The sequence below is a fragment of the Colletotrichum gloeosporioides genome (genome assembly GCF_011800055.1).
Source record: "Colletotrichum gloeosporioides strain Lc1 chromosome Unknown consensus_50, whole genome shotgun sequence".
Lineage (NCBI taxonomy): Eukaryota > Fungi > Ascomycota > Sordariomycetes > Glomerellales > Glomerellaceae > Colletotrichum > Colletotrichum gloeosporioides.
In genome coordinates this window covers 1,410-26,196 of record NW_025544695.1, presented here as the reverse complement: position 1 = coordinate 26,196, position 24,787 = coordinate 1,410, and the positions used below count along the sequence as shown (strand labels likewise).

Below are 24,787 nucleotides of genomic sequence, written 5' to 3'. Positions count from 1 at the left end.
TTCATCTGATCTGGTGAATGAGTCACAATTTGATCTCCGGAGTGCGTGAAGCATGGACGAAGCTTGAATCAAGGGAAGGACACATGGAAACGCCGCGATCAATACATTACACCCATCGTCAATTGAGTTTTGGTCCATCTTGATTATCAAGCATGTTGAAACATCTTGTTGAGCTTGTAGCTTGAAGGATTTCATGAGTCACAACTGCACTCCTTCACCACGAAGGCAGCCAGGCGACGGTCATTAGCCGAGACATAGTTGGCAGCCTAGACTTTGGAAAAGATGGGATTGTGTCGATTGAGTTTCTAATATTAAACGTCCCACGATTTAAAACAAAAGAGATTTATCAAAGGCAGACTGCACTGCATTTCTAAGCAGAGCGCTGTCTGCCCGTGATCGACGTCGACGATTGGTCGTTGGAAAGAAAGTCATTGAATGATGCAGCGAGGAGGAATACGCAGCGGCGGAAAACGCTGGGCGGAGTCGCGGAACTCCCTGCTAGGCCCTGCTAGGTACCCGTTTAGGGGCACAGGCACCAGCGACAGTAGGACTTTGCGCCAATCAGACGCCGCCTTGGCAGCAATTGGGCGCTGTGATTGGTCGCTTCGGAGCAGGGAGTTGGTGCCTGGATTTGCCTGCGCCCACCACCGACACAGGCACACCACAATGAGCACATACAAAACTCCTCCTCCTGGATGTCATTCCTTCTCTCCTGGGTGTATAAGAACCGCCCTCGTTCAAGCCTCAGTCTGCTTTTTTTTTCAGTACTTCTTCCAGCATTCAAACCAACTCGGCTCATCGTCTGGGCCCTTTTCTGATTCTTTCCCTACGAATCATCACACTGAACTACCCAAACACATACCAAGCCATCCTTGCGTACCCTCGATCAACGTTGCTTCACCTCGCGTGCTCTTGATCGTAAGTATTCTACCGTCATCATGGTTTTTGGTCGCTCTCCTGCCCCGGGAGGTCTTTTTGGCGGCCTTGGCTCCAACTCGAACAACAACTCGGGTGGTCTCTTTGGCAATTCTAACAGCGACAGCAGCAACAACACCGGGAACACCAGTAACCCATTCGGCAACGGCGGTCTCTTCGGGTCGATCAACAATAACGGCCACGTCGAATATCGCGACGGCAGCACAGGCGGGCTCTTTGGACGGAGCGCCGGCGGCAGCTTGTTCGGCGGCCAAGTCAACAATATGGCCGGTCACGTTTGCGGACTCTACTACCTCGATCCGACGGCACCCTACCACTATGGGTATCGACGGAACTACCTACCCACCGTATCACAATCAGTTCACGCACGCGTCGTCGCATCGACTGCAAGAACGACACTCACCCAGACTTTCGTCAACCCATCCAAGACGGAGGTCATCCCCGAGCTCCGCTACACCTTTCCCTTGTACGACGGCGTCTCGGTGGTAGGCTTCACTTGCACCATCAACAACTCTCGCGTCATCCGCGGCGTTGTCCAGGAGAAGAACACCGCTCGCAAGACGTACGACGCGGCCGTTGCCAAAGGCGAGACTGCTGGCCTCTTTGAGCAGTTGCCTGAAGCCAGCGATGTGTTCACCACCACCATCGGCAACGCCCCCGCCGGCGCCGAGCTCAAAGTCGAGATTGCCTACCTCGGCGAGCTCAAGCACGATGCTGAGGTCGACGGCATCAGACTTACCATCCCGACGAGCATTGCCCCCCGCTACGGTTCCTACCCCGGCACTCTGATGGAGAAGCCTCCTAATGTTTCCTCCAAGGACGGCATCGAGATTGTCGTCGACGCGGAGATGCCAGATGGCAGCGCCATCAAATCCATCCAGTCCCCTTCTCATCCCATCGCCGTCTCCGTCGGCTCAACCTCGACCATGAGCGCCGACGCCACTCCATCCCTCCAGCTCGCCTCTGCCACGCTCTCTCTCGGGACCGCAGAGCTCGAGAGAGACTTCATCGTCCAGATCATCGCGACCAACACATCTAACCCCGTCGCCGTCCTAGAGACGCATCCCACAATCCCCCACCAGCAGGCCATCATGGCCACTCTGGTGCCCAAGTTCAAGCTCGCCACCACAAAACCCGAGGTTGTCTTCGTCTGTGACCGCTCAGGCTCCATGCAAGGCAAGATCGCCGACCTGAAGAACGCACTGCAGATCTACATGAAGTCCCTCCCCGTCGGATGCATGTTCAACATCTGCAGCTTCGGCAGCCGCCACACATTTCTCTTCCCCAAGTCCCAGACGTACGACCAGAATACGTTGAAGACTGCCATGAAGCACATCGACACGTTCGGTTCCGACTACGGCGGCACGGAGCTCTATGCGCCCATCGAGGAGACCTTCAAGCGCCGGCACAAGGACCTGGACCTTGAAGTGTTTGTTCTGACGGATGGTGAGGTTTGGAACCACGAGAACCTGTTTGGCATGGTCAACAAGCATGTGGAGGACTCCAAGGGCAGTGTTCGTCTGTTCACTCTTGGTATCGGCCGCGGCGTCAGCCATGCCTTGGTTGAGGGCCTCGCCCGTGCAGGTCAGGGGTTTTCGCAGACTGTGTCCGAGAAGGAGAAGATGTCTGGCAAAGTCGTCCGTATGCTCAAGGGGGCTCTCACTCCACACGTGAAGGACTACACCCTTGAGGTCAAGTATGCCGACGCGGAATCGGAAACTGAGCCCGAGGATGACTTTGAGATTATTGATCCCGTATCCCCCAAGGCTGAACCCTCCAGCGAGAGACCTGCACAGGAGGCCCAGAAGCCCATCTCCCTCTTCGACCCCGATTCCGAAGACGTCGACATGGACAACACCAACCAGCAAGACGACGAGACTGGCACCGAGCGCTTCTCCCATGTGCCTACCGTCAAGCCACCCAAGATCCTCCAGGCGCCCTTCCGCATCCCGCCCCTGTACCCATACAGCCGGACCAGCGTCTACCTCCTGCTATCGCCAGACCGGGCACTCAGGAACAGAACTCCCTCGTCTGTGGTCCTTCGCGGGACATCATCCCAGGGCCCGCTGGAGCTCGAGATCCCTATCACGATCCTCGCCGAGAAGGCCGAGACGATTCACCAACTCGCAGCCCGCAAGGCCGTCAAGGAACTCGAAGAAGGCCGCGGTTGGATCTTCCACGCCAAAGGCAAAGACGGAAAGGAACTGCAGAAGAGCCATCCCGGCCGTTTCCCCGCCATGGTCGAGCGCGAGGCGGTCCGTCTCGGTGTGGGATTCCAGGTCGGCGGCAAGTGGTGCTCCTTCGTCGCGGTGGAGGCCAACGACAATGATGAGGATGCGGTCGAATCACCTGTAGAGGAGGTCCCCGCACCTGGGAGAGGGACAGATTGGCATGGTATTCCTGACATGGCTGAAGACCGCCGGTGCAGAAACACAGCACACTCAGCAAGGAAGCGCATGATGAATAGGCAAGCGATGGGCCTGGCACAGCAACAGGCACAGCAACAGGCACAACAACAGCAACAACAGATCCAGCCGCAGCAACAACAACAACAACTACAAAGCCACCAGCAAGGACTCATGATGCTCCGTCAAGACCGGTCCAAACGAAGCCAGCCACTTGGCATGGCTCGAGGTACGCCCGCTCCCCCGTCCGTAGGCGGCAGCCTGTTCGGCGCGCCGTCTTCCCCCCATCCTGCACCCATCGCGACCGCTTTTGGGAGCGGTGTCAATTACGGTGTCGTCACTTCCCCTAGCAATTTTGAAGGCACGTCGCCTGTCACATCACCGGCTGGATGCAGGTCTCCTTCGTTTGGAGGAGATTCTCCTGTATATGGAGGCAACTCCCCAAGCTACTCCCCTGTCTCACCACCTGCCCAGGCCGCGACCACATCTGTGTTCAGCAGCCAGCCAGCAGCTGGTGGTTTGTTCGGCTTTCCAACATCCACTTCACCAGGCGCGAGCTCTTCTGCATTCGGAAGCAAGCCCACGACTGGTGGTTTGTTTGGCAGCTCAACATCCTCTGCCCCAGCCGCGAGCTCGTCTCTATATGGAAGCAAGCCCACGACTGGTGGTTTGTTCGGTGGCCCAATTTCCCCTGCACCCAACACAAGCTCTTCTCCTTTTGGCAACAAGCCTTCAACTGGTGGTTTATTCGGTAGCTCATCCTCTTCCTTCTCAGGTGCTCCACGGGCGTTCGCAAGCAACGCCCTCGCCCGACCAGCCGTGCAATCCGCGGCTCCCCCAACCGGCGGCGGTTTGTTCGGCACCTCGACATCAACAGGCGGCCTCTTCGGCGCTCCCGCACCGGCACCCGTTGAAGCCGCCGCGCTCGCTCCGCCTACCAAACCAGTTGACGCAAACTTGCTGGCCCAGTATCAAAGAGAAATGAGCGATGCCGCGTCCATGCCACTTCCCGACGAGGACCTCATCGACTACTCAGACGAAGACGTCGACCTCGGCTCCCCTAAGCCGGCCGCCCCAGTTCACAAGAAGAAGCGAAGGAGCGCTGGAAACAACCTGTTCAGCGCCGAAGCCGAGGTGGACGAGGATGATGACGATGACGCCCAGATCGACAAGGACGGCGGCGACAAGTTCTCCGCGCTCGTGGAGATGCAGGACTTTAGCGGCTTCTGGGCCTGGTCTGCCCAGTTGCTGAAGGTGCTGGACGTCACGGAACAGCAGGTCAATGATGCGCTGGGCGGGTTCCAGGCTAGCAAGAATGTGGTGGCTACTTCGGTGGTGGTAGCGTTCTTGCGCAAGAAGCTGGCGCATGAGAGTGAGAGCTGGGAGATGATGGAGGAGAAGGCGGTGGCTTGGCTTGAGGAGGAGATTGGAGATGATGAGGTTGGGAAGGTTTTGGCTGCGGCTGAGGCGCTGTTTTGAGGATATTGAATGAAGGAATGTAATGACGATGAAATCAGTGCAAGTATGGGTGAGGAATCCAAACCATGAGATACATGGAAGCAGGAAAGACCGGTCCTGAGAAAGAGTCAATAGAAATTGCTTGCTATGAAAAATGCGTGTTCCGTGAAATGTGACCCCCGCTTCTTTGCTTCATAATCGTGTTCATATGCGATTCTTTTCGCCTTCCTTTTGCCCCTAAGCTCGACGACCTACCCAGCCTTCTTCGCAATCTCATCGCCATCGTTCAAATCAACCACCATCACCGCCGCCTCAGTCTTCGTCCCCCTCCCTTCACGATAGTCATCAAACCAATACCGATGCACCACCCCAAACCCGCACTTCTCGTACGTCCGCCTTGCCGCGGGGTTGTCGTAGTCCACAATCAACGACAGCCGCACCCTCTCCCCAGAAACCTTCGCCTCAGCCGCAACATACCTCTTGGCGTATTCCAGAATCTGCACCCCCAAGCTGTTGCCCCTAGCTATCGGCAGCACGTACATCCCGTTCACGACAAACTGCCTCGTCGGCCGGTCACATTTCCGCGCAGGCCCGAGATCCAACTCATGCGCAGGCCCGAAATCCACAAAGGACTCCTCAAGATGCAAATGTGTCGCCAGCGTCTTGGTGTCGAGGGGCCCTGAGATGGTGAGGGAGGCCAGCCACTCTGCGTCCAAGGCGAGCTCAAAGTCCGACTCCGGATCCGCCGTCTCGATACTCAAGTCTTCATCGCTGGACGCTTGGACGGGCGACGGCGGAGTAATCCCGTCATCGACGGCGACGATGGTCGTCGCGAGCGGGTTCGACAGCCGCGCGAGCCATTTATCCGGCGCGAAGGCGACCTCGCGCGCGTACGTCGACCCGAAGCTCTCGGGGGAGAGGCGCAGCGAGAGCAGGCGGAAGGCCTTGTAGCGGTCGGAGAGCTGGAGGAATTTGGCGAGGGAGGTGTGCGATTTCGGGAGGACTATGAACTTGGGCGACATGGCGCGCAGAACTGGAGGATAGGGATGTTCGCCGGCGGCTATGGTGTTAACCTGGCGTTTGGAAATTTGAGCGAGATTGTGAGGGTGGAAAGGCTGGGTGAGTCACGGTTGGTGGTGCGAGATCGGGAAGGTGGTATGTTTGGGCGGCTAGCGGTGTTTGGCTCCCGCGTCAGACGGGGCGGGCGAATCATCCGTCGGCAGTGTGTCTACATATGTACGTATCGCTGTGACTTGATTTGATGACAGCTGCGAAGATCTAGTGTTCTGCATTGAAGGGTTCGCAGCTCAGAACAAGACAAAAAACGATGTTATATTCACGATGTAGAACTAGCGACGGATGCAATTCGCGCCAGCGCCTATGCTTGATTGCAATTTTCAGTTCCAAATTCTGTGTGGAAGGCAAATAGGAGCTTAATCATGATACTAACCTAGTACATATAGGAAGCAGGACGTGGATGAAGGCTTTGTACATAAGTATCATCTCGTACTCATCCTGTTCTTTGATTTTTCCCGAGATGTGTTCTGACTAGACACTACGAAACAAAGAAATGATAATTAGCCACTAAAAGCTACTTTGAGAGAACTTGTTTTTATCTCTCTATGTCCATTATCTTGGATAGCATGTCAAGCGACAATCTTATTTACTTGCGACTAGGCCTTTATATCGTTGGTAGTTGAGTATCGCACAGATCCTGGGGTGTAAGGTGATCGCGTGCGTCCATTCTGCTGACGAGACTTTAACCTGTAAATCGGCACACACAGCTCTCCTGAAGTGCGCCGCAATACGTGAACTTCGTCGGAAACTCGCTACAGACTCTCCGGCAAGTAAAGTTGATAGCGACTTCAACTAGACCGCTGCTTATCTAGGAAGTCCTTCTCAGAAACTCGTTATCTATGTCCCTATTATAGGAAGACCTGAGTTTCATATTTTTATCTTGCTTGCGATGGCTCGTAGTATATCTTACATACTTAACTAGTATTGTCTGTTGATGAAGGTACTAGGCGTGGCAACTTACGTCTTAAGTTGCAAGTCTCGCGGTCTTAAACTGTTTTCATAAAGAGATAGACGACAATTGAAATCTTCCATGTCGAGCAGGTAAGAAAGTGATTTGCATCATTCAGCAATTGCGATGTGTGTAATCAGAGCGGCTGATACTCCCCCCCGGGCATGCCTCGGCCTAATTCAATTCCGGAGCCGAATCGCTTCAGACAAGACCGGACCGGCGGGGCAAATTTCGGACGCGTCGTACTCGGCTCATCACTTTGCCATCAGTCGCGAACTCATGTTCCCCCACCAAAGTCGCGACATTCTTCAACAATCTGGCCCGGAGCATTGGGTCTGAGCCAGCTAATTGAACTTCATATCAAGGCTCTTGGCGTCCGTCAACCCCCATAAACCCACCTGCAGAAACCCCGCACCCAGCCACCTCACCCGCCCCGGGTCGTCGACCGCGACACTCTTCACGCACGTGGTTGCGAATACCGACAAATCTCGCATCGACCTTTTTCTGGGCATTTTCGTAATGCTCAGTCGTGCGCTCACGCGGTCAGGCGCCCCCTTGCCTCGCAGGTTTCTCTTCCAGAGTGGGCCGCGATCCCTTGTCCGCGGTCGTCTGCCTGGGCTGACATTCAGCCCTCACAACTCTCAACTCCGCCATGCATCTGCCTCCAGGCCCTTTCCGAAGACAAAACCACGAGATGCTGGCCCGCAAAGCTCAAAAAGTGATGCCTCGCGGGTGCGGACGCCGGCAACATTCTTTTCTGATGCGAAGGAGTGGGCCGAAGCCTTTTGGTCCGCGGTATGCTTCTTGGTGGTTATGGCGCTGGTGGAATATTATTTTGGTACCATCATCTACGAATTTGCCACAGATCATCTAACTCGACTAGAAGTCAAACTTTCTCGTGTAAAATTCGCCGATGAAAAGACGATGAAACGGGTACGATGGACCCTCCAACCGTGACTGGGTATTCTGACAAAACGGCAGGCTGCCAAAGATATTGAAGACGCTTTGGGCCCTCAGGCAGTTAGCTACGACCAGGACGAAATCGAGCGACATGGCCATTCAGACTGGTCAACGTCCAACTCGAAAGGACGTCCAGTGGCGATCGTTTACCCTCGCAATACCGAGGAGGTGTCCAAAATTGCGGAGATATGCAACAAACACAAATGTCCAATAGGTAAGTGTGGCCTCCGAACTTCAAGTTATGTTCAAATTCTGACGGGTGCAGTGCCATTTGGAGCTGGCTCTTCTGTGGAAGGGAGCTTCTCCTCTCCGTACAGTGGGATTTGTGTAGACTTTGTGCACATGGATAAGATTGTTGCCTTCCACCCCGATGAGTAATCAATCCTTCCCAATGCTGATGCTCATGTACTGACAAACCGGTGCCAGCATGGACGTAGTTGTCCAGCCAGGAGTCAACTGGGTTGACCTCAATAAGTCCATCGAGGAGTCTGGCCTCTTCTTGCCATTGGACCCCTCGCCTACCGCGATGATCGGGGGCATGGTCTCTACCAACTGCAGCGGTACCAACGCGTTCCGCTACGGGACCATGAAGGATTGGGTCCTGAACCTGACCGTCGTCCTCGCTGATGGCCGCGTGATCAAAACCAGAAAGCGTCCAAGGAAGAACTCTGCCGGGTACAACCTTACATCTCTGTTTATCGGGGCTGAAGGTACGCTCGGCCTCGTTACAGAGATCACGCTGAAATTGGCAGTCGTGCCGGAGGACACGAGCGTTGCCGTTGTCTCGTTCCCGAGCATTGGTGAGGCGGCTAAGGCGGCGACGAAGCTAATTCGTTCCGGGATTCAGCTCGGTGCGTTGGAGTTTATGGACGAGGTTCAGATGCAAGTTATCAACCGGCACGGAAGCGAGGCGGTGCGTAAAACGGCTTGGGATGAGACTCCTACTTTGTTTCTGAAGTAAGTGGTCTCTGGGCAGCCTCGTTCAAATCCCAGCTGATGAGAGTTTCGCATAGGTTCGCGGGGACAACTGAGGGCATCAAGGCAGATGTTGCGAAGGTGAAGCGGATCGTCGACCCCTTCAAGCCCGGCAAGATTTTCTTCGCGCGTAATAAGCAGGAGGAGGCAGATCTGTGGGCTGCACGAAAGGAGGCCCTTTGGACGATGACATCAATCAAGCCAGATGGGTATGCAATGTGGTCTACAGACGTCGCTGTGCCCATCTCCAGGCTAGCCGAGATCATTGGTGAGTTGACACAACCATCAGCCCCAGGCATCCAACGGGAAGAACACTCTAACAGTGATAAAACACGCAGCACATTCAAAGGAGGACTCTGGAGATCTTGGCCTATTTGCCAGCGTTATCGGGCACGTCGGTGACGGCAACTTCCACCAAGCAGTGATATATGATCCCAAAAACACTGAGCACAAGGAGGGTGTTTCTCGTTGCGTCCACAAAATGATGAATCGCGCTCTCGAGATGGAAGGCACGATTTCGGTAAGTCAACTGCTGGCTAGAAGGATGTTTGAATTGTTGTTGACGGCTTACAGGGAGAGCATGCCATTGGCATTGGCAAAAAGGTTTGATTCCTGTCCTCTGTGACTGTACGGAACTGACACCATTTCTAGGATTGTCTTGTGGACGAGCTTGGCGTCGACACGATTGGCTTGATGAAAAACATCAAGCAATCTTTTGATCCTGCGTGAGTGTCCCCGCATATTCAACAGCTAGACTATGCCCTTACACGTAGTACAGTTGGATCATGAACCCAGGCAAGGTCTTCGACCTACCGCCCAAATCCACAGCCAAGGCTGTCGACGTCGAGTAAGCACGCACCGTGCCACAGCTCCGCCATCGCGACAGGCATTCTTGGTGTTGTTTGTTGCACATCTGAGGCAAGGCTGCCAGGAGGACAAGCAAACCGGCCTGAAACCAGGTGCATGCAGTGCCATGATTCGGGGTCGCAATAGTGGAGGCCGTGTAGCAAATGGTAGCAACCAACACCACGTGGGGGCCAACAGCACCCCCTCGAGTTTCTATTTTCCCACCACGAACGCCTCTTTCGTGCATGCTGCAGTTGGTTCGTCTGGTTGATAAATGGCAATTTCAGCGCAAGAACCAGCGGTCGCAATCGGTTTGTCCCTTCCAACAGCGTTTCACTCTTGCTGGCTGTAGTTCGCACGTCGCAGTTTGCAACCCCTTCCTAACTGCCAAGACCAGTTCCTTCTCCGTGACCTGACTCGGACTGCTGCTGCCTGAGTATGGAAGACTGGCATCCGATTAATTGGGCTGCTGCTTGTTGGTGAGCCACGCGGGGCATCGCGTCGACTATTCCCCCTGGCGGCGCGATCTAAACTGACGAGCACGGGCGTTGCCTGTCAACGGCGCCGATTCTGTTGATCCTGGCTCATTACCGAACGCCACCATCTCCAAATGTGGCATGCAAGAGATACGTGTTTTTCGTCTATTTTGAGTTGCGCAGGCTGCTGCGTTGAAAGAATTTCTGCTGGCTGCATGTCTCATCATGCTGTTGGTCCTCAATTGAACATACTCGGCCGAGAGCTAAGCCTGCTGCGCCGACCATCCAACATCAACTCGCATGGGGCTGATCAAGCCTTGCAGGGCGTTGCAGGGGACCGTATTGTAGTGACAGGAGCAGGCGTTCATCCCTTCGCACATCAAACAGCCACTGAAGCCCCCCGCGATGTGGGGGTCTTCCTCAAAAGGAACTCAGCTCCCCGATGTCTGAACAGGATGGGATTTTGACATTTCCAGTCCTCTATACTCTTCACAAAACTTTGTAGCCACGATGCATCCGCAGTTCTTCTGGGTCCTTCTGTGGGCTTTCATGACCAGCCTGGTCGTGGCATCAACCGAATCGCCAGTTGATCTGGTGGTGCGCAGTAGCCCTGGTAAGACGGCTTCAGACACATTACGAGCTATTCGTCGGTCCATCGCAAATGCAAGAGTCGAGGGCCGGAAGGAGAAGTTCAGCAACAGCACGTCTTTGGAGAAGAGCTTTGACAATGCCGTCCTATTCAAGTTGTAAGTATTCCATGCGCTTTGTCTCGCCTCACTCCTCGGATGCTAACCACACCTAACCCCAGCGAGCAAGACGTCGCCGTTGGCACGGAGAACGTCACAGCAACCGCCGGCATCAGCATCGTCTGCACCAAATGCTACGTCAAGGGCAAAGCCAACGCGCATTTCACCATAGACGGCACCTTCAACGCAACAGGCGTCATCAAGGAAATCGGTAACGAGTTTGAGGAGACCTTCGACAACATCACCACTTACGCCAAAGACTATGTTACTGGGGTTGTAAAGAAGCTGTCTGACGGCTTTGATATCGACGACTTTGATTTCCCTCCTCTCAACATCACTTTTGATGTTGATATCCCAGAGTTCCCAGAATGCAAGCTCGGCTTTGGCTTCGATGATTTCGAGATGTACATGGAGCTTGACACGACTCTGTCGGCTGGCCTGTCTTACACTCTCAACCTGTACACTTCGACGACTCCTTTGGGCTCACAGATTGGCGATGACTTGCTTCTTGGAGTTGTCTTCAATGTGGACCTTATTTTGAATGTCGAGACTGAGATCCAGATGAGCACTGGCTTCCACATCAAGATGGAGGATGGTGTTACTTTTGACATTGCCTTGTTCTCAAAGAACGTGTCAAGTGTCGCATTGTGAGCTGCATCCACCACTTCAGGCTCATCGCAACAGAGAGAACTTGCTAACCAAGCCATACGTACAGCGGTGGAGGCAAGTTCGAGTTCCTCCCGGTCGTCATCGAGAGCGCCGGTGCAGTCATGAAGGCCGTCCTTCGCGTCGGCATCAACGCCGGCATCGAAATCTCTTCACCCATCGACAGCAAAGAGATCGAATTCTTCAACAAGACCGTCACTATCCCTGGCGCATCCGCCGGCATCGAAGTCGCAGTGTTTGCCAACATCGCGGAGCTGAGCACTAACGTCACCGTCCTCCCCGAAGCCGACGAGGATGGCTGCGTACTTCGCGCGGTCAACGCGTACCAGCTCGCGCTCGGCGCCGCCGCAGGTGCATCTGTAGAGATTGGTGACCGTATCTGGGGCCCGACGCCCAACACCCAGATACCAATTTTCTTCACCACGCTCGCGGATGGCTGTGCTCAGAAGAGGGTGCCGACTACGACTGTTGCTACTGTGTCGGCTACCACTACCTCCAAAGCGAAGCGTGACGACCTGACTACGACGACTTTGGAGAAGAAAGTGACGTACACCGGTATCGAGTGTTTGACGACGGGCCTTGTCAACTGTCCTCCGGCGCTGCAGACGCTGAGGAAGTTCGTTGCGACGGAGACATTCGTCACTGCGGTCGCAACTGGGGTTGAAGCTACGTTTCCGGCGGCCACAAATGCAGCTGTTCAAGGGGTCGAGAACTTCGGATCAGGAGTTAAGTCCATGATTTCGACAAGCGGTACTCCAAAGGTCTTCACGCCCACTACTTCGACAGCGTCTGCGACTCCCACTAGCACCGGTGACATCTTGGACGGCGAGGTCGGCGGAGTTGATAAGAAGGTCATTGTCGGCATCAGTGTCGGCGCTGGTCTACTTATCATCGCTATCGTCGCTGGAGTTTTCATGTATGTTTCTCAAGGGTGTCCTTTGCCTCCGATACGGTCTTCTAACATACAGCATAGATACATGCGACGCAAAGGACGATACGCCCCTGTCAACAAGGCGGAAACTCGCGTCGCCTATGACCCGGTTGCTTACCCTGAAGGTACATACAGCCAGATGAAAGACAAGCCCGAGGTAAATGTCTACATCAGGCAATGACAATGTGACATGACACTTGTTCACCCTCTGAAGCTGGCTTCGGGGTGATAAATTGGGTCGATGGAGTTTGAAGATAATGGCCGGCGCCACTGGGAAATCCGTGAGGGTGGCGCAAGGATTAGAAGGACTGGAGGATCACGACTTTATGATAGCATACCCATTTGAATGACAACTCATGTTTTAGATTCTCACTCGTCTAACTGAAACAGAGGCTTTCTACCACATCTGCCGGCCAGATCAAATCTTTGAAGTAGCCCTCACCAACTTAAAGAATTCCTCGACATCCTCCAAGAATAGCTCCGGCTGCTCAAGAGCCGCAAAATGACCGCCCTTGAGAGTTTATGTTAGCATCTCTCTTTTCAAAACATCCGGTCGGTATGGCTTCACGCACCTTCTCGTGAATGCGATAGAACTTCAGATTGGGGTAGACCGCTTCCGCCCAAGCCTTGGGCATGAAGCTCACTTCGTTAGGGAACAGCGAGTATCCCAACGGCGTCTCCTTGGATGTCGGGATTGGCAGTTGGCTTCCAGAGCTAATTGACTCCGCCAGCGGGCGGTACGGATACACACTCCGGGGGAATGTGGATGTGAACCAGTACAGGCTCACGAGGTCCAGGATCGTCTCCAGCTGTAGCGGGTATCGGTCGTCGACCCATTCCAAGTACTTCTCGCCGATCCTGTCATTTCATCAGCATGGCTCTCCTGCACAAAATTGTTTTGCCGCTGGAAGTCTTACCAAGCAAGCAGTGAGATGGGACTGGCTGAAAGAACAAGTCCAATAGTTGCGGGCCTCAGACCGTGCTCAAGGGCGTACGACATTCCCGTCGACCGCCACTTCAGCATCTTCTGGGTCATCTGCTGCTCCTGAGCAGTCAAGACGTCAACGCTTCCAGCGTCATCAGGGCCAGGGTACAGCATGTTCACTGATGGACGTTAGCAGAGGTTTCACAGAGGTTTCCTTCTCTCCATGCCACTCACAATGAACAGCCTTGCACTCTTTGAAGCTGTTGGACATTAGTCTAGCCAGAAAGCTTCCGACATCACCTCCTTGGGCCGCATAACCGTTTTCGAATCCGAGGTCGATCATAAGCTGATGCATTACACCTGCGACCTGGTCCAGAGCAAGCTCCTTATCGACTGGAGCGGACGACGCTGATAGTCCGTAGCCGGTCAATGACGGGACAATGACATGGTACGGCAGGGTCTCTGGCGTGTACTTCTTCAGAAGCAGGTCGAGCATCGGCAAGAATTCCAGGAAAGACCCAGGCCATCCGTGCATGAAGATAACAGGGAGCGCATCTTTTTTGGACGAGAAAAGGGCGGCAAAGTGAACGTCTGTTGTTCCGATATCTTTCTGGTGGACTTTGGCTTTGAAGTTAGGGAATGAGTTGATACGATCCTCCGTCTTCCGCCAGTCGTACTTGAGCCAGGTCTCTTTGGCATTAATAAGCCACTTTCGGGTGACTCCGAACCGTCGATCCTCTTGCTGGTTGTAGTACGTGTCCGGGCCAATCTTGGACAATTCCACCAGCTTCTTGAAGTCTGCGATCTCCTGGTCTGGGATGCGAAGGGTGAACTTCTCAGGCTGCTTAGGCGCGCCTGCCGGGACGGTTCCATATACGTGGGCCATGGTGACTAGCAATGCAGTCCGCTTGGGTCGAAGGTATAGTTGTGTGAGATGGCAGTGAAGAAGTTTGGGTTCATTCAACAGAACGACTGAGACACAGGACGATGGGGATCCTTAAGTATATCGTAGATTCTACCTGTGGAACGGAGGCTATGGATTATCAATCCCCCCGCTCGAACACGACCGAACACGACAAGCAAGGATGCGTTTAAACTTTCTGTCATGCGGAATTCGACACTATGACCGCACGATCCCGTCCGTAGTGCAAAGTCCGCAGCTCGTTGCCTGCCATTCGATAGATCATCCCGTGTTCCCCGCGGGTGAAAGTGGGGCACCTCGGTAGACGGGGCGGACGGACAGCCCAAAGTCCGGGATTGTCGGGGGTGTTGAGCTCATGCATGCATAAGTCCACCGCGTGTGATCTTATCCGGACCACTTTATTATTCGGTTGATCTGCATGTAACACTGCTGTGTTGCAGTGTATTGAGTCACACCGGAAGTAAAGAGGAGCCCACATTCGTTCAGTGCGGTAACGTCATAAGAAACGATCTCTTTAAAATGAGCAGCGATATGATTCGGGCAGGCTCACTGCAACCTGTCCTGCCAGTAGCTGTAGTTGAGAGAGATCGATAGCGTACAAACTGCTACCAGGAATGCTCCGAGTCCAAAGGCGGAAGACGCGTCTGACGATATGCCCCAGTACACAGCCACGACAATGCCAATGGAAACAACTCCAATCAGAGCTAGTAAGAGAAAATGGGTCCAGTTGAAGACTTCGTTTACAATAATGCCCCATCCTACAACCGATGGATTCGCAACTCCAGGCAGGCGACTCAGAGGAGTTTGCAACTTCTTGGGGAACATGGTAAGCCAACCGTCGTCGCTGTGCTTTCCCGGAAGAGTGAGGTGGGAAAGAGGTATGAAGTCCAATTCAACATCATTCATAGGCACCGGCCGATATAGATAGTTGCCAGATTTTACCTCCGCGCATGGTGGAAATTCTGTTCGTTTGAACCCTCTTGGAACAGTCTCCTCACGAACAGGAACAAGACGAAACTACGAAACCATCAGTCTCACTTTTATGACAGGGAACATCGAAATGCAGACCTTCACGAAGTCTCCTGTGCTCATTTTATAGAATCGAATCTTAGCCAGTGAGCTCAGAGGCCGAAGAATAGAACCAACCCAGGCGTGGTATTCGAGAAGTGTTGATGCGCGATCCAATGTTGAACGACTCCACAATGGCAAAAGGGAAGAGGGTCTCCATTCTGAGGCTTCACGAAGAGCCGTGTACTCCTTTAGTATTTCCTGGAAGAGATACTGGTCGTTTTTGAATGAGCTGCACTCAATGTGCACGAGGGTATGTAATCCTTTCTTTTTGATGCACATCAACAGATATTGAGGACCCTGGGTTAGTCCAGGAATCGAGACGTCGTTCTCAGACCACGAAGTAGTTGATGTTGGAGTCGAAGGCCTTGTTCCCGAAGATGACGAGGGCATTTCGTCAGAGCTAGATTCGGCTCTATGTGGGCTATTGGATTGATGTCTTGTCGGCCTGAAATATGCTGGTAAAGGGATAGAGGGGCCGGCTGTTGAGCCTTCACTTGGCGAATAGAGAACTATGTTGGTGGCCCCATTTTTCGACAATCCGTTGCAGAAACGCACAACTCCACCAAGGCTTAGCTCTTTGACGTCCAAGAACATGTTCTCGCCACACGCCTGAGAGAAAATGTCAGCTGTTATTTGGAAATAATGGCGACCCGGTCATCGCATGGGTGGCCTCTTACACAGGTGTATCTGATTCTGTGGTGCGTCGACGTCGGCGGCTTCCAAACGTCATATATCCAACCAAAGAAACTCGATTTGTAACATTGTGCCCAATTTTGAGACCGTCCTTCAACTCTGAATATGGCTTTTCCCTTTTCTGCTTTCGCCTTAGGAAAGAGAAAGTCTCGAAAGTCGGTTTTGAATTTTGTCAGCGCTACGCCTGAAGTGAGAAATTGTCGAGTTTCTGCTAACTTCTCGCATGAGACAGAAACCGTAGATTTGGACGTTTCGCCATCGTTCGTATCGCTGTCACTTTGTCCCTCGTTTTCAGAGACCTCGCGGTCATCGCCATCTTCTTTGAAGCATAACATTTTGGTCTCTGAACCTGCTTCATATGTCTCGTCGGGGCCTCTAAGATACCTCTCTATAGTGAGGTTGCGGTTTTCGTTTTTCTGCAATTCCTCGCGTAGGTCTCCACTTTGTCCGGCTTTCTGAGGGGATAAACTCCCCAATATCTTGCTTGAGATCAGGTTTCTATGCTTTCTTGATCTTAGAAAGTCAATAGAACTAATTTGATCCGTTTTGTGAGCCTGAGACTGTAACAGGATGTAGTAACCCTTAAGTAATCGTCTGTGATTTCTCAAGAATCTGTTCTCGTCTAAGTGGCTGATTGCATACTGATACAGAGCCCTGAGCTCAGGGTCATCAGTCAGCATGTCAGCTACGTAGCTCACTGCTGCCACAATAACATTCCAGTTCACAGGTCCGGAGTCACTTGGTGACATTATATCGTCGGTAAGAGAAGGAATCGACTGGATTTCAATCATGTCGTCATCAGCCTCCTGGAATTCTCGCCCAGAGTCATTGCCATCCATACTCGGGTTCATCGTCCCGGATTGCTTTTGGTGCCGCAATGAATGCAAGGAGTCTGCTTCTATTGAAGAAGGCTTGGTGGATTCAGGATGGACACTGAAATATTGGCTGCTTGTACTAGCACTTGTTTGTGTCTCCGTGAAGGGATGTTGCAGCTCATTTCGCATAGGGGTATTTCCCCTGCTACTTAACCAGCCTGTTCCTATCGTTGGCGGCCTCAAATGAATGTCGCGGGACGTCTCCGCTGGGATACCGAACGTTTTCCTCTGTTTTTCCGTAAGATACTTGAGAGGGTTGAAGCTAGGCTCTCGCTCGTCGGGGTGTCCATCGTGGCGTCTTTTTGGGAAACGGTCCTCGGAATTTCTACCGAATACATCTCGGGCTGTGTCAACTAACCACAACAAGGGATTGTTGAAGCGGGGGGTGCTGGCGACGGCGAGAAATAAACCCAGCTGTCGATGTCAATTACCCTATGTCATGTTATACAGTTTGAATTACTTGCCTCTGTCATGAGATTCGCGACAACGGATTTTAATTTGTTCAAGCTCACGAGCGTTTCTTCCATATTCTCGACCGCCTGGTCGATGCCCCTGAAATGTGTCGTTATTCGATTCGCGAGGCTCTCATCCGTCTCATGCGTAAAGTCAGCAGATTTGCTTAAGCGGAATTCCTTCAACCTTTCCGTATTAATTTGGAGCAATACAGTTAGTTCGCGGAGAAGTTCTTCGGTCCGCTTTATCCAAGCTTCCTTATGTTCGACGATTTCGCATTGATTACTTGCTGTACCAAGCGATGATCTTCCCCATATCATTGGATTATTTTTGTCGTACGATACCTGTCTCGTGTTACTTAAAGGCTATTCAGAAAGATAAAACAGGCATTTAGTTCAGCTTCTGTCTGTGTCTACGCAACAGGTCTTCGGCTGCTACCAACGTTGAGAGGACAGACAACAGATAAAATTAAGGAAATAGCCGATCGACCTACTTACATATTGCTCGATATGTTTTCGTACATGAAACAGCGTGCGAGACCATTCTTCTGTATTCCTTGCCACATGAGCTTCAACGTCATTCAAGAAGTATTCTCGGGGGTCTTGAATGGACGCAGAAGTGGTACGGTGGAAAGAATCTGCGACCTCTCTCGCATGGGGACTCCCAGAATGAGTTGACGGCATGGGCGAATTCTCAGGGTCAGAGTTGTCATCAAAGTAAGTATCGGTGAAGGTCAACGCTGTCCAATTAGACAGATTCCAACCCATCACACTGACCGACGTCTGACTTTCATGGATGAATAATGTTGTGGAGGGCAGCATGTCCCATGAACCTGCCAAGAATGATATATCAAAGGACTTCCGAATGGGACGATTATCCGATGTTGGACGCAGATCAACTCGTCGTGTGGTATCCTCTCTAGACGCGTAACATGCCAGGTGAAAGTCCAAAATGTAAGGGCCTTGCGTCTGGATCGAAATCTATGTCAGTACTAGTTGAATCAGGTTTGGACTTCCCCTGGCACATAATTCTGCATTATCCAAGGATAAAGGAACTACAGGGAGAGGGTCGCGGTGCGCAAGGAACTATTAATGATCTCACCGGAAATTTCGCTTGTATTGAGGTATTGAAGGTGCAGTATTTGAATATCGACTTTCGTAGGAGGGGGATTTCATGCTGCGATGCTGTCATCACCAGGAGGCACATGGCCATCGGAGACGGGTTGGGAATGTGTCTTCACAGTCGCTCATGTTAGCCGACGCTGATTTCAGTCATCTCTGAACTTACAATCGTCTTGTAAAGTCACTTGTATGCTTTGAAGATCTGGCGCTCTTCATACTCAGACGTCAGCCGGATTGTCAAAGTGCTGTCGAGAGAGTGAATAGGCACTTTACCTCGACTTCGTTCAGCACTTGCCACAACTTGCTGACCGTGATCAAGCCATCCGGTTTTACGGTATGGCCATCATTGCCAATGATGTGGATCCATCCTACGAAACTCTCTGGGTCTTTGAACGTACCCTCTCTTGCCGTGTTGATTATTGAGGAGCTGAAAATTTGTGCAAATACGGAAAGCTCACGATCCAACCTTCTAGGTGACCCCTCAGATGTGTTCAACAAACTTTGCAGTTGGCTATGATCCAACTCATCGTTCGTTGATAGTTGGATCACATGAGGTTCCTGAGCGGGTCCTGTCACAACATCTCTAGCTTTGGCTGTCGGGATCTGGCGATTCCATTTGGGACGAGGACGCGGAAGGTGCTGTATTGGGGTTTTATCCATGCCGGGCACAGTGGCCAATGAAATGGTCGAAGCGCGGGACGTTTTTCTGGTGTAGGGTATGCGAAAGAACAAAAATCAAACACAAAGTAGTCTTGATAAGAGAGATTTCTACCATTTGATGGGAAATGAGTCACGCCGACGCTTTACGCTCTTTGTGCTTTCCTGATGCAGTATCCTGTTGGGCCATACTTGTTGTAGCCCCGGAATTTGAATGGACCACAAACCGTCGAGTGTGAAGTAAGGCGATCAGGCATTTCTTGCGGTCCAGCTTGAATAAACCGACGGGATGGGACCTGCAAATAAGCCCAGCCGACTCCCATGCAATATTTCACTGGTTAGCACTTGGTTCTACAGTCGTCGTCATAATCCAAGACCTAAGCCACGAAAAGGTCCCGTGCATGGTTTTTGCGCTTTTCAGCTTTCTTATGATTGGAGGGCTATTTATTGTTGGGTGTCCGATTGGTTCTGTTTGGAAAATGAGGCAACGGGTTGCAGCTAATGCTGGCCATACACAGTAATGCAAATATTTCATCAGCTGACTTATCGCTGTTGTAAGTCGGGCCGCGAACCATGGCATACAGAAAAAATGCATTTTCCAACCCGTTGAGATGTCATACGAAGTTATTCTTGATATATCATCGTCTTTCTCCCTCTCTTATAAATCTTTCAGGTGATGTTTTTGATGCTACCACCCGTAACACACCCTTTTCACATTCTTATGACGGTAAGGAGGCATACATGAGATTTACAGTTACGACATGGATGCCGAAGAAACAAACCTCACTGTCTCTGGGGAGCCACGACCGCGGATTTAGTCCACCATGAGCCACATAAAGCGTTTCCATTCACGTTGAGGTAGACTTTTAGTGATAATCTTTTGGCTCCGTGTTCCCGGCATCCTCTTTGGTGGCTAACAGATGAATATCGCATGGGTACTGAGGGCGAAATTTGTATTTGCAATTTCCATTCGCGATTCGCGGCCATGAGCAGTGGGTAAGTTTTGTCAAGAAATCGTCGCATATGGTCAAAGGCCAATTATCATCATGTCAGCCATTCATACAGAAAGATGTTGAGGCGTTTTGTTACAACCACTAGACTCTATGATATGAAGGGGGAGCCACGGCTAGTTCAGATCCAGCCTCGTTTCAACTGACGCTCGCAGCAATCCTCACGAAGAAAGAGACTCCCTCCGATAGCACAATGCCCTCCACTGTGCATAAAGCTTCGCACAGGGCAGCGACTCCCTGTTTGCCGGCAGTGTCTTCGGATTGACCACCAGTAACCTTCCAAGGGAGGGTCATCCCCAGATTCGAGATGGCAGTCATCCATTCCATTGTGAAATCCCATTTAACCTGTTTCTGATTTAGTGTATCACGGACTCCTCGGCGTGTTAATCTCACTAGTCATGACAGTGCCATTCCCACGCGACAAACCTTAATTGGAGAACTCGCCAGCATTGCCCTGGATCAAGAGCTCCTAAAATATCAATCCAGTTGAGCTTCGAGCAGTTTTCAGAATTCTGCATCGGTCATGCCAGCAGAGACCTACTGCCAGTCGCCCTTTGAGTGCTGATTTGGTTCACTGCCATGAATGTGTCCGCTTTGTAAGATTCGAGTGTTTCATTTCCTTGGTCCTGATAACATTTCAGAGTTGCGGATGTCTCCTGCCGGGCGATGCCTGACTCAAGTCGTGGAAAGGATATTCTTCAGGCACCTGAACGAACAAGTTAGCGGTCAGTGTTCTCACTAAGAGTTTGTACCGAGCAGTAAACCTGAAATCCCCAGGTGGTATCCTCCTTTTCAGTCAACTGGGCGGTCTCACCAGCCTTTCGCGCGTCTGACGCATTGCATCGAAACTATGCGTAACTGTCAATAACGACCGTACTTATGAAGCGGGGGTAATGAATGCACTACGAGTTTTAAATGCAATTCACGCCTGTATTCAACTAACTAGTATGCAGCTAAATGCGCGGGCGGCTGCGATTGAGGTATTCGTCTAATTGGACAATCAAAGTGGGATACCGCCTAGTCTTAGTGGGATGCTACCCAAGAACGACCGCCCGAATAGCAAAACTCATCCCGAATACAGGCTGTTTTTTTTTTCTTTTCTTTTGGTTCGTGAGATACGATATTGACCTTCACTTCACAGTTATCTTCCAGAGAGAACTCCAAAGCCGGTAGATCCTTACTTCCGTGAGGATCTGTGAAGTCACCATTACGCTGGACGAATTTATCATAGCACATAACTGACGTTATTTCATTGGCGGTACCGATCGATAGCTTCAACCTGGAATTGCTTCCGGCACAAAGTATTTGACAAGAAGGAAAAGGAAACCAATCTCAGCTCGACTCAAGCCTTGAACTTGAAGACGCCAACCTTGGCTCTGCACTTCGAGTCGCCCTTGCCACCTTTGGCCTCGCAGGCCTCTCGGAATTTGCAGTTATCCAATGCCGTGACTTTGAAAGCGCTGCTCTTGTAGAGCTTGCACTCAGTGTATCCCTTGTCGTTGATGCGAGTGTAGCTGGGGTCGCATGCCCAGTCGGTAAGCGCATCGTTCGTGGTGCCGTCTTCATTTGTGCAGGCGCAATACTTGTACTGGTCGCAGGCTTGAGTGGTCAACGCAAGAGCGAGGACGGAAAGAACGAATGAAGCCTTCATTTTGAGGTTGTGAAAAGGCTGTTGATGTTAGCTGGGTGTCCCTGGCGCAATATGTGGAGCGCACAACTGTACTTACTAAAGACCGTGCTGTGAGTTTGGAGACGAACTTCTGTTTTGAACGAAAGACTGGACGAGCTTGGGATTGCTTGCTGTTGTGAACTTGAGTTGAGAATCATTCGCACCTTTATAAGATGAATCCTTCGGTTCTAGTTTAGGGCGTAGCAGCATAGACTCTCCTAAAACATGGGGGCATGGTTGTCGGTATTGCCGACTTCCTCCGCCTCTGCACGTTACCCCCACATTCCATGTTGCAGGAAATTGTCCCTGCTTGGCAAAGTTTAAGTTTCCCCTGGTAACTGACTCAAATAAGCATCAATCAGTTCAGTTTCGCAGGTGACTTTGGGATGAACAGCCACACCTTAACTCATATAATACTGGCTATCGATCTCAATCTGGAACAGAATTGAGATGTCACCAAGTGCCGTCTTTCAGGGGTCCGCGTGAAGTCTACAGCCCTACTTGCGGAGCTACCCGCGGACCGTGATTCCCATGACAGGCTCAAAGAACGGAACGGATGGTTGAGCCAACTTTTGATTAAATACATCCGCGGGAGGCCTTTCATTAATGGAGACCGCTGGGTCCGAAGTTAATTAGGTCGGCCTCGACGAACACACCGAAAATGCCGGATGCGAACGGCGCGTACTCGGCAGTTATCGTTCTCGGGCTTGGACCCGTGCTACCGCCGGCCCTTATCGGCGACGGACATCTCTAGGACGCTATGATGGTTTTCGGCCTGACCCTCAGTGTTGCAGTCCCCAAATCATCTGATTCCTTAATGTTCTCCACCAGCGCCGGACTCAATGATAACGTCTTCGATTAAGTTATTAGGGAGGACTATCTTAGAAAACACATTTGCCGCAACGGATATTCTTGATTGCATTCTAGTTCTTCAACAATGCGCTACAGTTACTTTTTGACCAGGACAGGTTTCCTGCTGTTTCCACTCTTTCGTGCGAATGTTGGCCCCATCATCAATCTTTTGGCGTTGAGGCAACGGACAGCTCGAAGTCGATGCTATTAAAAGTTCTTGGTATGGGAGATTTGGTAGATACAGGGAATTACTTGAATTAACTGCTATTTTGGGTAAGAGGAAGACGTCGCAAGCAAATTAATACAGCGATGGTGCGATGAATAAGCGCTGGGTGACGGTAGTGAGATTGCGGTTATTAACGGCATGAGCCAACGAGACCACAGGTAAACTGACTAGAGGGGGGGGGGGGCAAGACCGCCTAACCCCACTTAAGGTAGAAGGTATACTACTTATACCTACCTAAAGTAGTTAGAGGTATTAAGGTAATAATAGAATATTTAGTAGGGTATAATTTTTTTAATTAGCTAGATTTAAATAAGTAATTAGAGTAAGTATATAGATTATCTATCTAAAAATAAATTTCTCTTTTAATTCTATTTCTTTTTACTTTTTCTTCTCTTTTTTAAACTATAGTTAAAATCACTTTTTATAAGTAATTATAAATTAATTCTACTTTTCTTTTTTTCTTATATATTACTATACTAAGATATCTATTATAGCTCTTAAATTAAAGGGAACTATAAGTACTTTAGAATTATTTCTAAATTAATTTAGAACTAATTTAGAATAGGATAAGTATTAGATTTATTTTAAAGGTTTAGTTAATAAGGATAGCTAATAAGTTTTATTCTTTAATAAGTTTTAGTAACTTATTTACCTCCTCCTTTTTACTTATAATATTATAAGTATTTCTAAATTAATTTTATATTAGTTTAGGACTAATTTATATTTAATTTAGAATAATAAGATTATTATTATCTTAAGTAAAGTATACTACTACTTTTCTAAACTTAGTAACTTAATTAACTATACTAATATAAGTCTTTTTATTTTTAAACTAATTTAGAATTAATTTTAACTTAATCTAAAAGATATAATTTTTCTCTAAATCTAATATATATAGTTATATTATTAAGTATAAGGAGGTTAATAGCTTTAAGTCTTACTTTAAGGTCTATAAACTTAGTATTATTAGTTTTATTAAAGTTAAAGCTACTATTAGTTTATAATTATTTCTAAAGTAATTTTAGATTAATTATTAATTAATCCTAAAGCTTTCTATAATAGGATTAATACTCTAAAGGATAGCCCTCTTACTTAGTAAAATACTATAGTTATTATACTTTTTAAGAAGAGAAAGATTATTACTTATTTTACCTCTACTTTTTTATAGTTTCTTACTAAGAAGTATAGTAATAAGACCTTTATAAGTAATTCTAAACTACTTTAGTATTAATTCTAAATTAATTCTAATTTATTCTAAGTTAATATTTCTAATATACTTACTACCCTTAGTAAGAATATTAAGACTAAGAAGAACAATTACTATAATAGTTATAAAGGTACTAAGGAGAATAAGTATAAATTCCTTAATCTTTTCTAAATTAATTCTAGATTAATTTAGAATTAATTAAGCCCTCTTAAGGAGTATATTACTACCTACCTTTAGTAGGCTAAGTTTATTTATAATAAAGCTATTAAGGGTTTTAAGGAGGAGCTTAAAGAGCTTAAGGAGCTTAAGGAGCTTAAAGAGGGTAATAAGGCTAATAATAAGGAGATTTAAGGTTAATTTAGGATTAGTTTAGAATTAATTTAGAAATAGTTATAACTTATAAATTTTTATAATTAAAAATACCTATAGTATTAACTTTTATTAAAAAATTTAGTATAATATTCACTTTTAGATTACTTTATAATTACTTTAGAATTAATTCCTATATAATATATAGTTAATATTCTTATTTTTAAAAAACTTTAGATTTAAAATAAACTAATATTTAAAAAAAGATTTATATATTATATTATTAATTAGTATTTAAAAATAAATTTATATTTTATATTATTAATAAAGAAATATAAATAATAATAAATTAAGTTTAATAATAATTAAAAT

The 24,787-nt window shown here is 49.6% G+C and overlaps 8 protein-coding genes across 8 annotated transcripts; 3 read left to right on the top strand and 5 right to left on the bottom strand.

Annotated features, from left to right (window-relative positions):
- Positions 1-938: 938 nt before the first annotated feature.
- Positions 939-4,820, top strand: GCG54_00000480 (von Willebrand factor A domain-containing protein 5A; the record flags this gene model as incomplete). Its single annotated transcript, XM_045400617.1, has 1 exon — positions 939-4,820. One exon carries the CDS (start codon positions 939-941, stop codon positions 4,818-4,820), a length of 3,882 nt encoding a protein of 1,293 aa, XP_045263290.1.
- A 230-nt stretch (positions 4,821-5,050) lies between these two features.
- Positions 5,051-5,821, bottom strand: GCG54_00000479 (uncharacterized protein; the record flags this gene model as incomplete). The annotated part of the gene is made up of 1 exon (XM_045400616.1): positions 5,051-5,821. One exon carries the CDS (start codon positions 5,819-5,821, stop codon positions 5,051-5,053), a length of 771 nt encoding a protein of 256 aa, XP_045263289.1.
- A 1,523-nt stretch (positions 5,822-7,344) lies between these two features.
- On the top strand, positions 7,345-9,611 carry GCG54_00000478 (D-lactate dehydrogenase [cytochrome]; the record flags this gene model as incomplete). The annotated part of the gene is made up of 9 exons (XM_045400615.1): positions 7,345-7,758; positions 7,807-7,999; positions 8,051-8,159; positions 8,212-8,742; positions 8,799-9,028; positions 9,099-9,280; positions 9,334-9,363; positions 9,412-9,485; positions 9,539-9,611. 9 exons carry the CDS (start codon positions 7,345-7,347, stop codon positions 9,609-9,611), a joined length of 1,836 nt encoding a protein of 611 aa, XP_045263288.1.
- Positions 9,612-10,592: 981 nt separating this feature from the next.
- Positions 10,593-12,606, top strand: GCG54_00000477 (uncharacterized protein; the record flags this gene model as incomplete). The annotated part of the gene is made up of 4 exons (XM_045400614.1): positions 10,593-10,828; positions 10,891-11,475; positions 11,532-12,410; positions 12,468-12,606. 4 exons carry the CDS (start codon positions 10,593-10,595, stop codon positions 12,604-12,606), a joined length of 1,839 nt encoding a protein of 612 aa, XP_045263287.1.
- Positions 12,607-12,843: 237 nt separating this feature from the next.
- GCG54_00000476 (putative epoxide hydrolase) lies at positions 12,844-14,236 on the bottom strand (the record flags this gene model as incomplete). Its single annotated transcript, XM_045400613.1, has 4 exons — positions 12,844-12,936; positions 12,998-13,283; positions 13,343-13,529; positions 13,585-14,236. The coding sequence occupies 4 exons, from the start codon at positions 14,234-14,236 to the stop codon at positions 12,844-12,846; spliced, it is 1,218 nt and encodes a 405-aa protein (XP_045263286.1).
- A 582-nt stretch (positions 14,237-14,818) lies between these two features.
- On the bottom strand, positions 14,819-15,364 carry GCG54_00000475 (uncharacterized protein; the record flags this gene model as incomplete). The annotated part of the gene is made up of 2 exons (XM_045400612.1): positions 14,819-15,289; positions 15,341-15,364. The coding sequence occupies 2 exons, from the start codon at positions 15,362-15,364 to the stop codon at positions 14,819-14,821; spliced, it is 495 nt and encodes a 164-aa protein (XP_045263285.1).
- Positions 15,365-15,972: 608 nt separating this feature from the next.
- Positions 15,973-16,887, bottom strand: GCG54_00000474 (uncharacterized protein; the record flags this gene model as incomplete). The annotated part of the gene is made up of 2 exons (XM_045400611.1): positions 15,973-16,704; positions 16,741-16,887. 2 exons carry the CDS (start codon positions 16,885-16,887, stop codon positions 15,973-15,975), a joined length of 879 nt encoding a protein of 292 aa, XP_045263284.1.
- Positions 16,888-21,494: 4,607 nt separating this feature from the next.
- Positions 21,495-21,803, bottom strand: GCG54_00000473 (uncharacterized protein; the record flags this gene model as incomplete). The annotated part of the gene is made up of 1 exon (XM_045400610.1): positions 21,495-21,803. One exon carries the CDS (start codon positions 21,801-21,803, stop codon positions 21,495-21,497), a length of 309 nt encoding a protein of 102 aa, XP_045263283.1.
- Between the last annotated feature and the right edge of the window lie 2,984 nt (positions 21,804-24,787).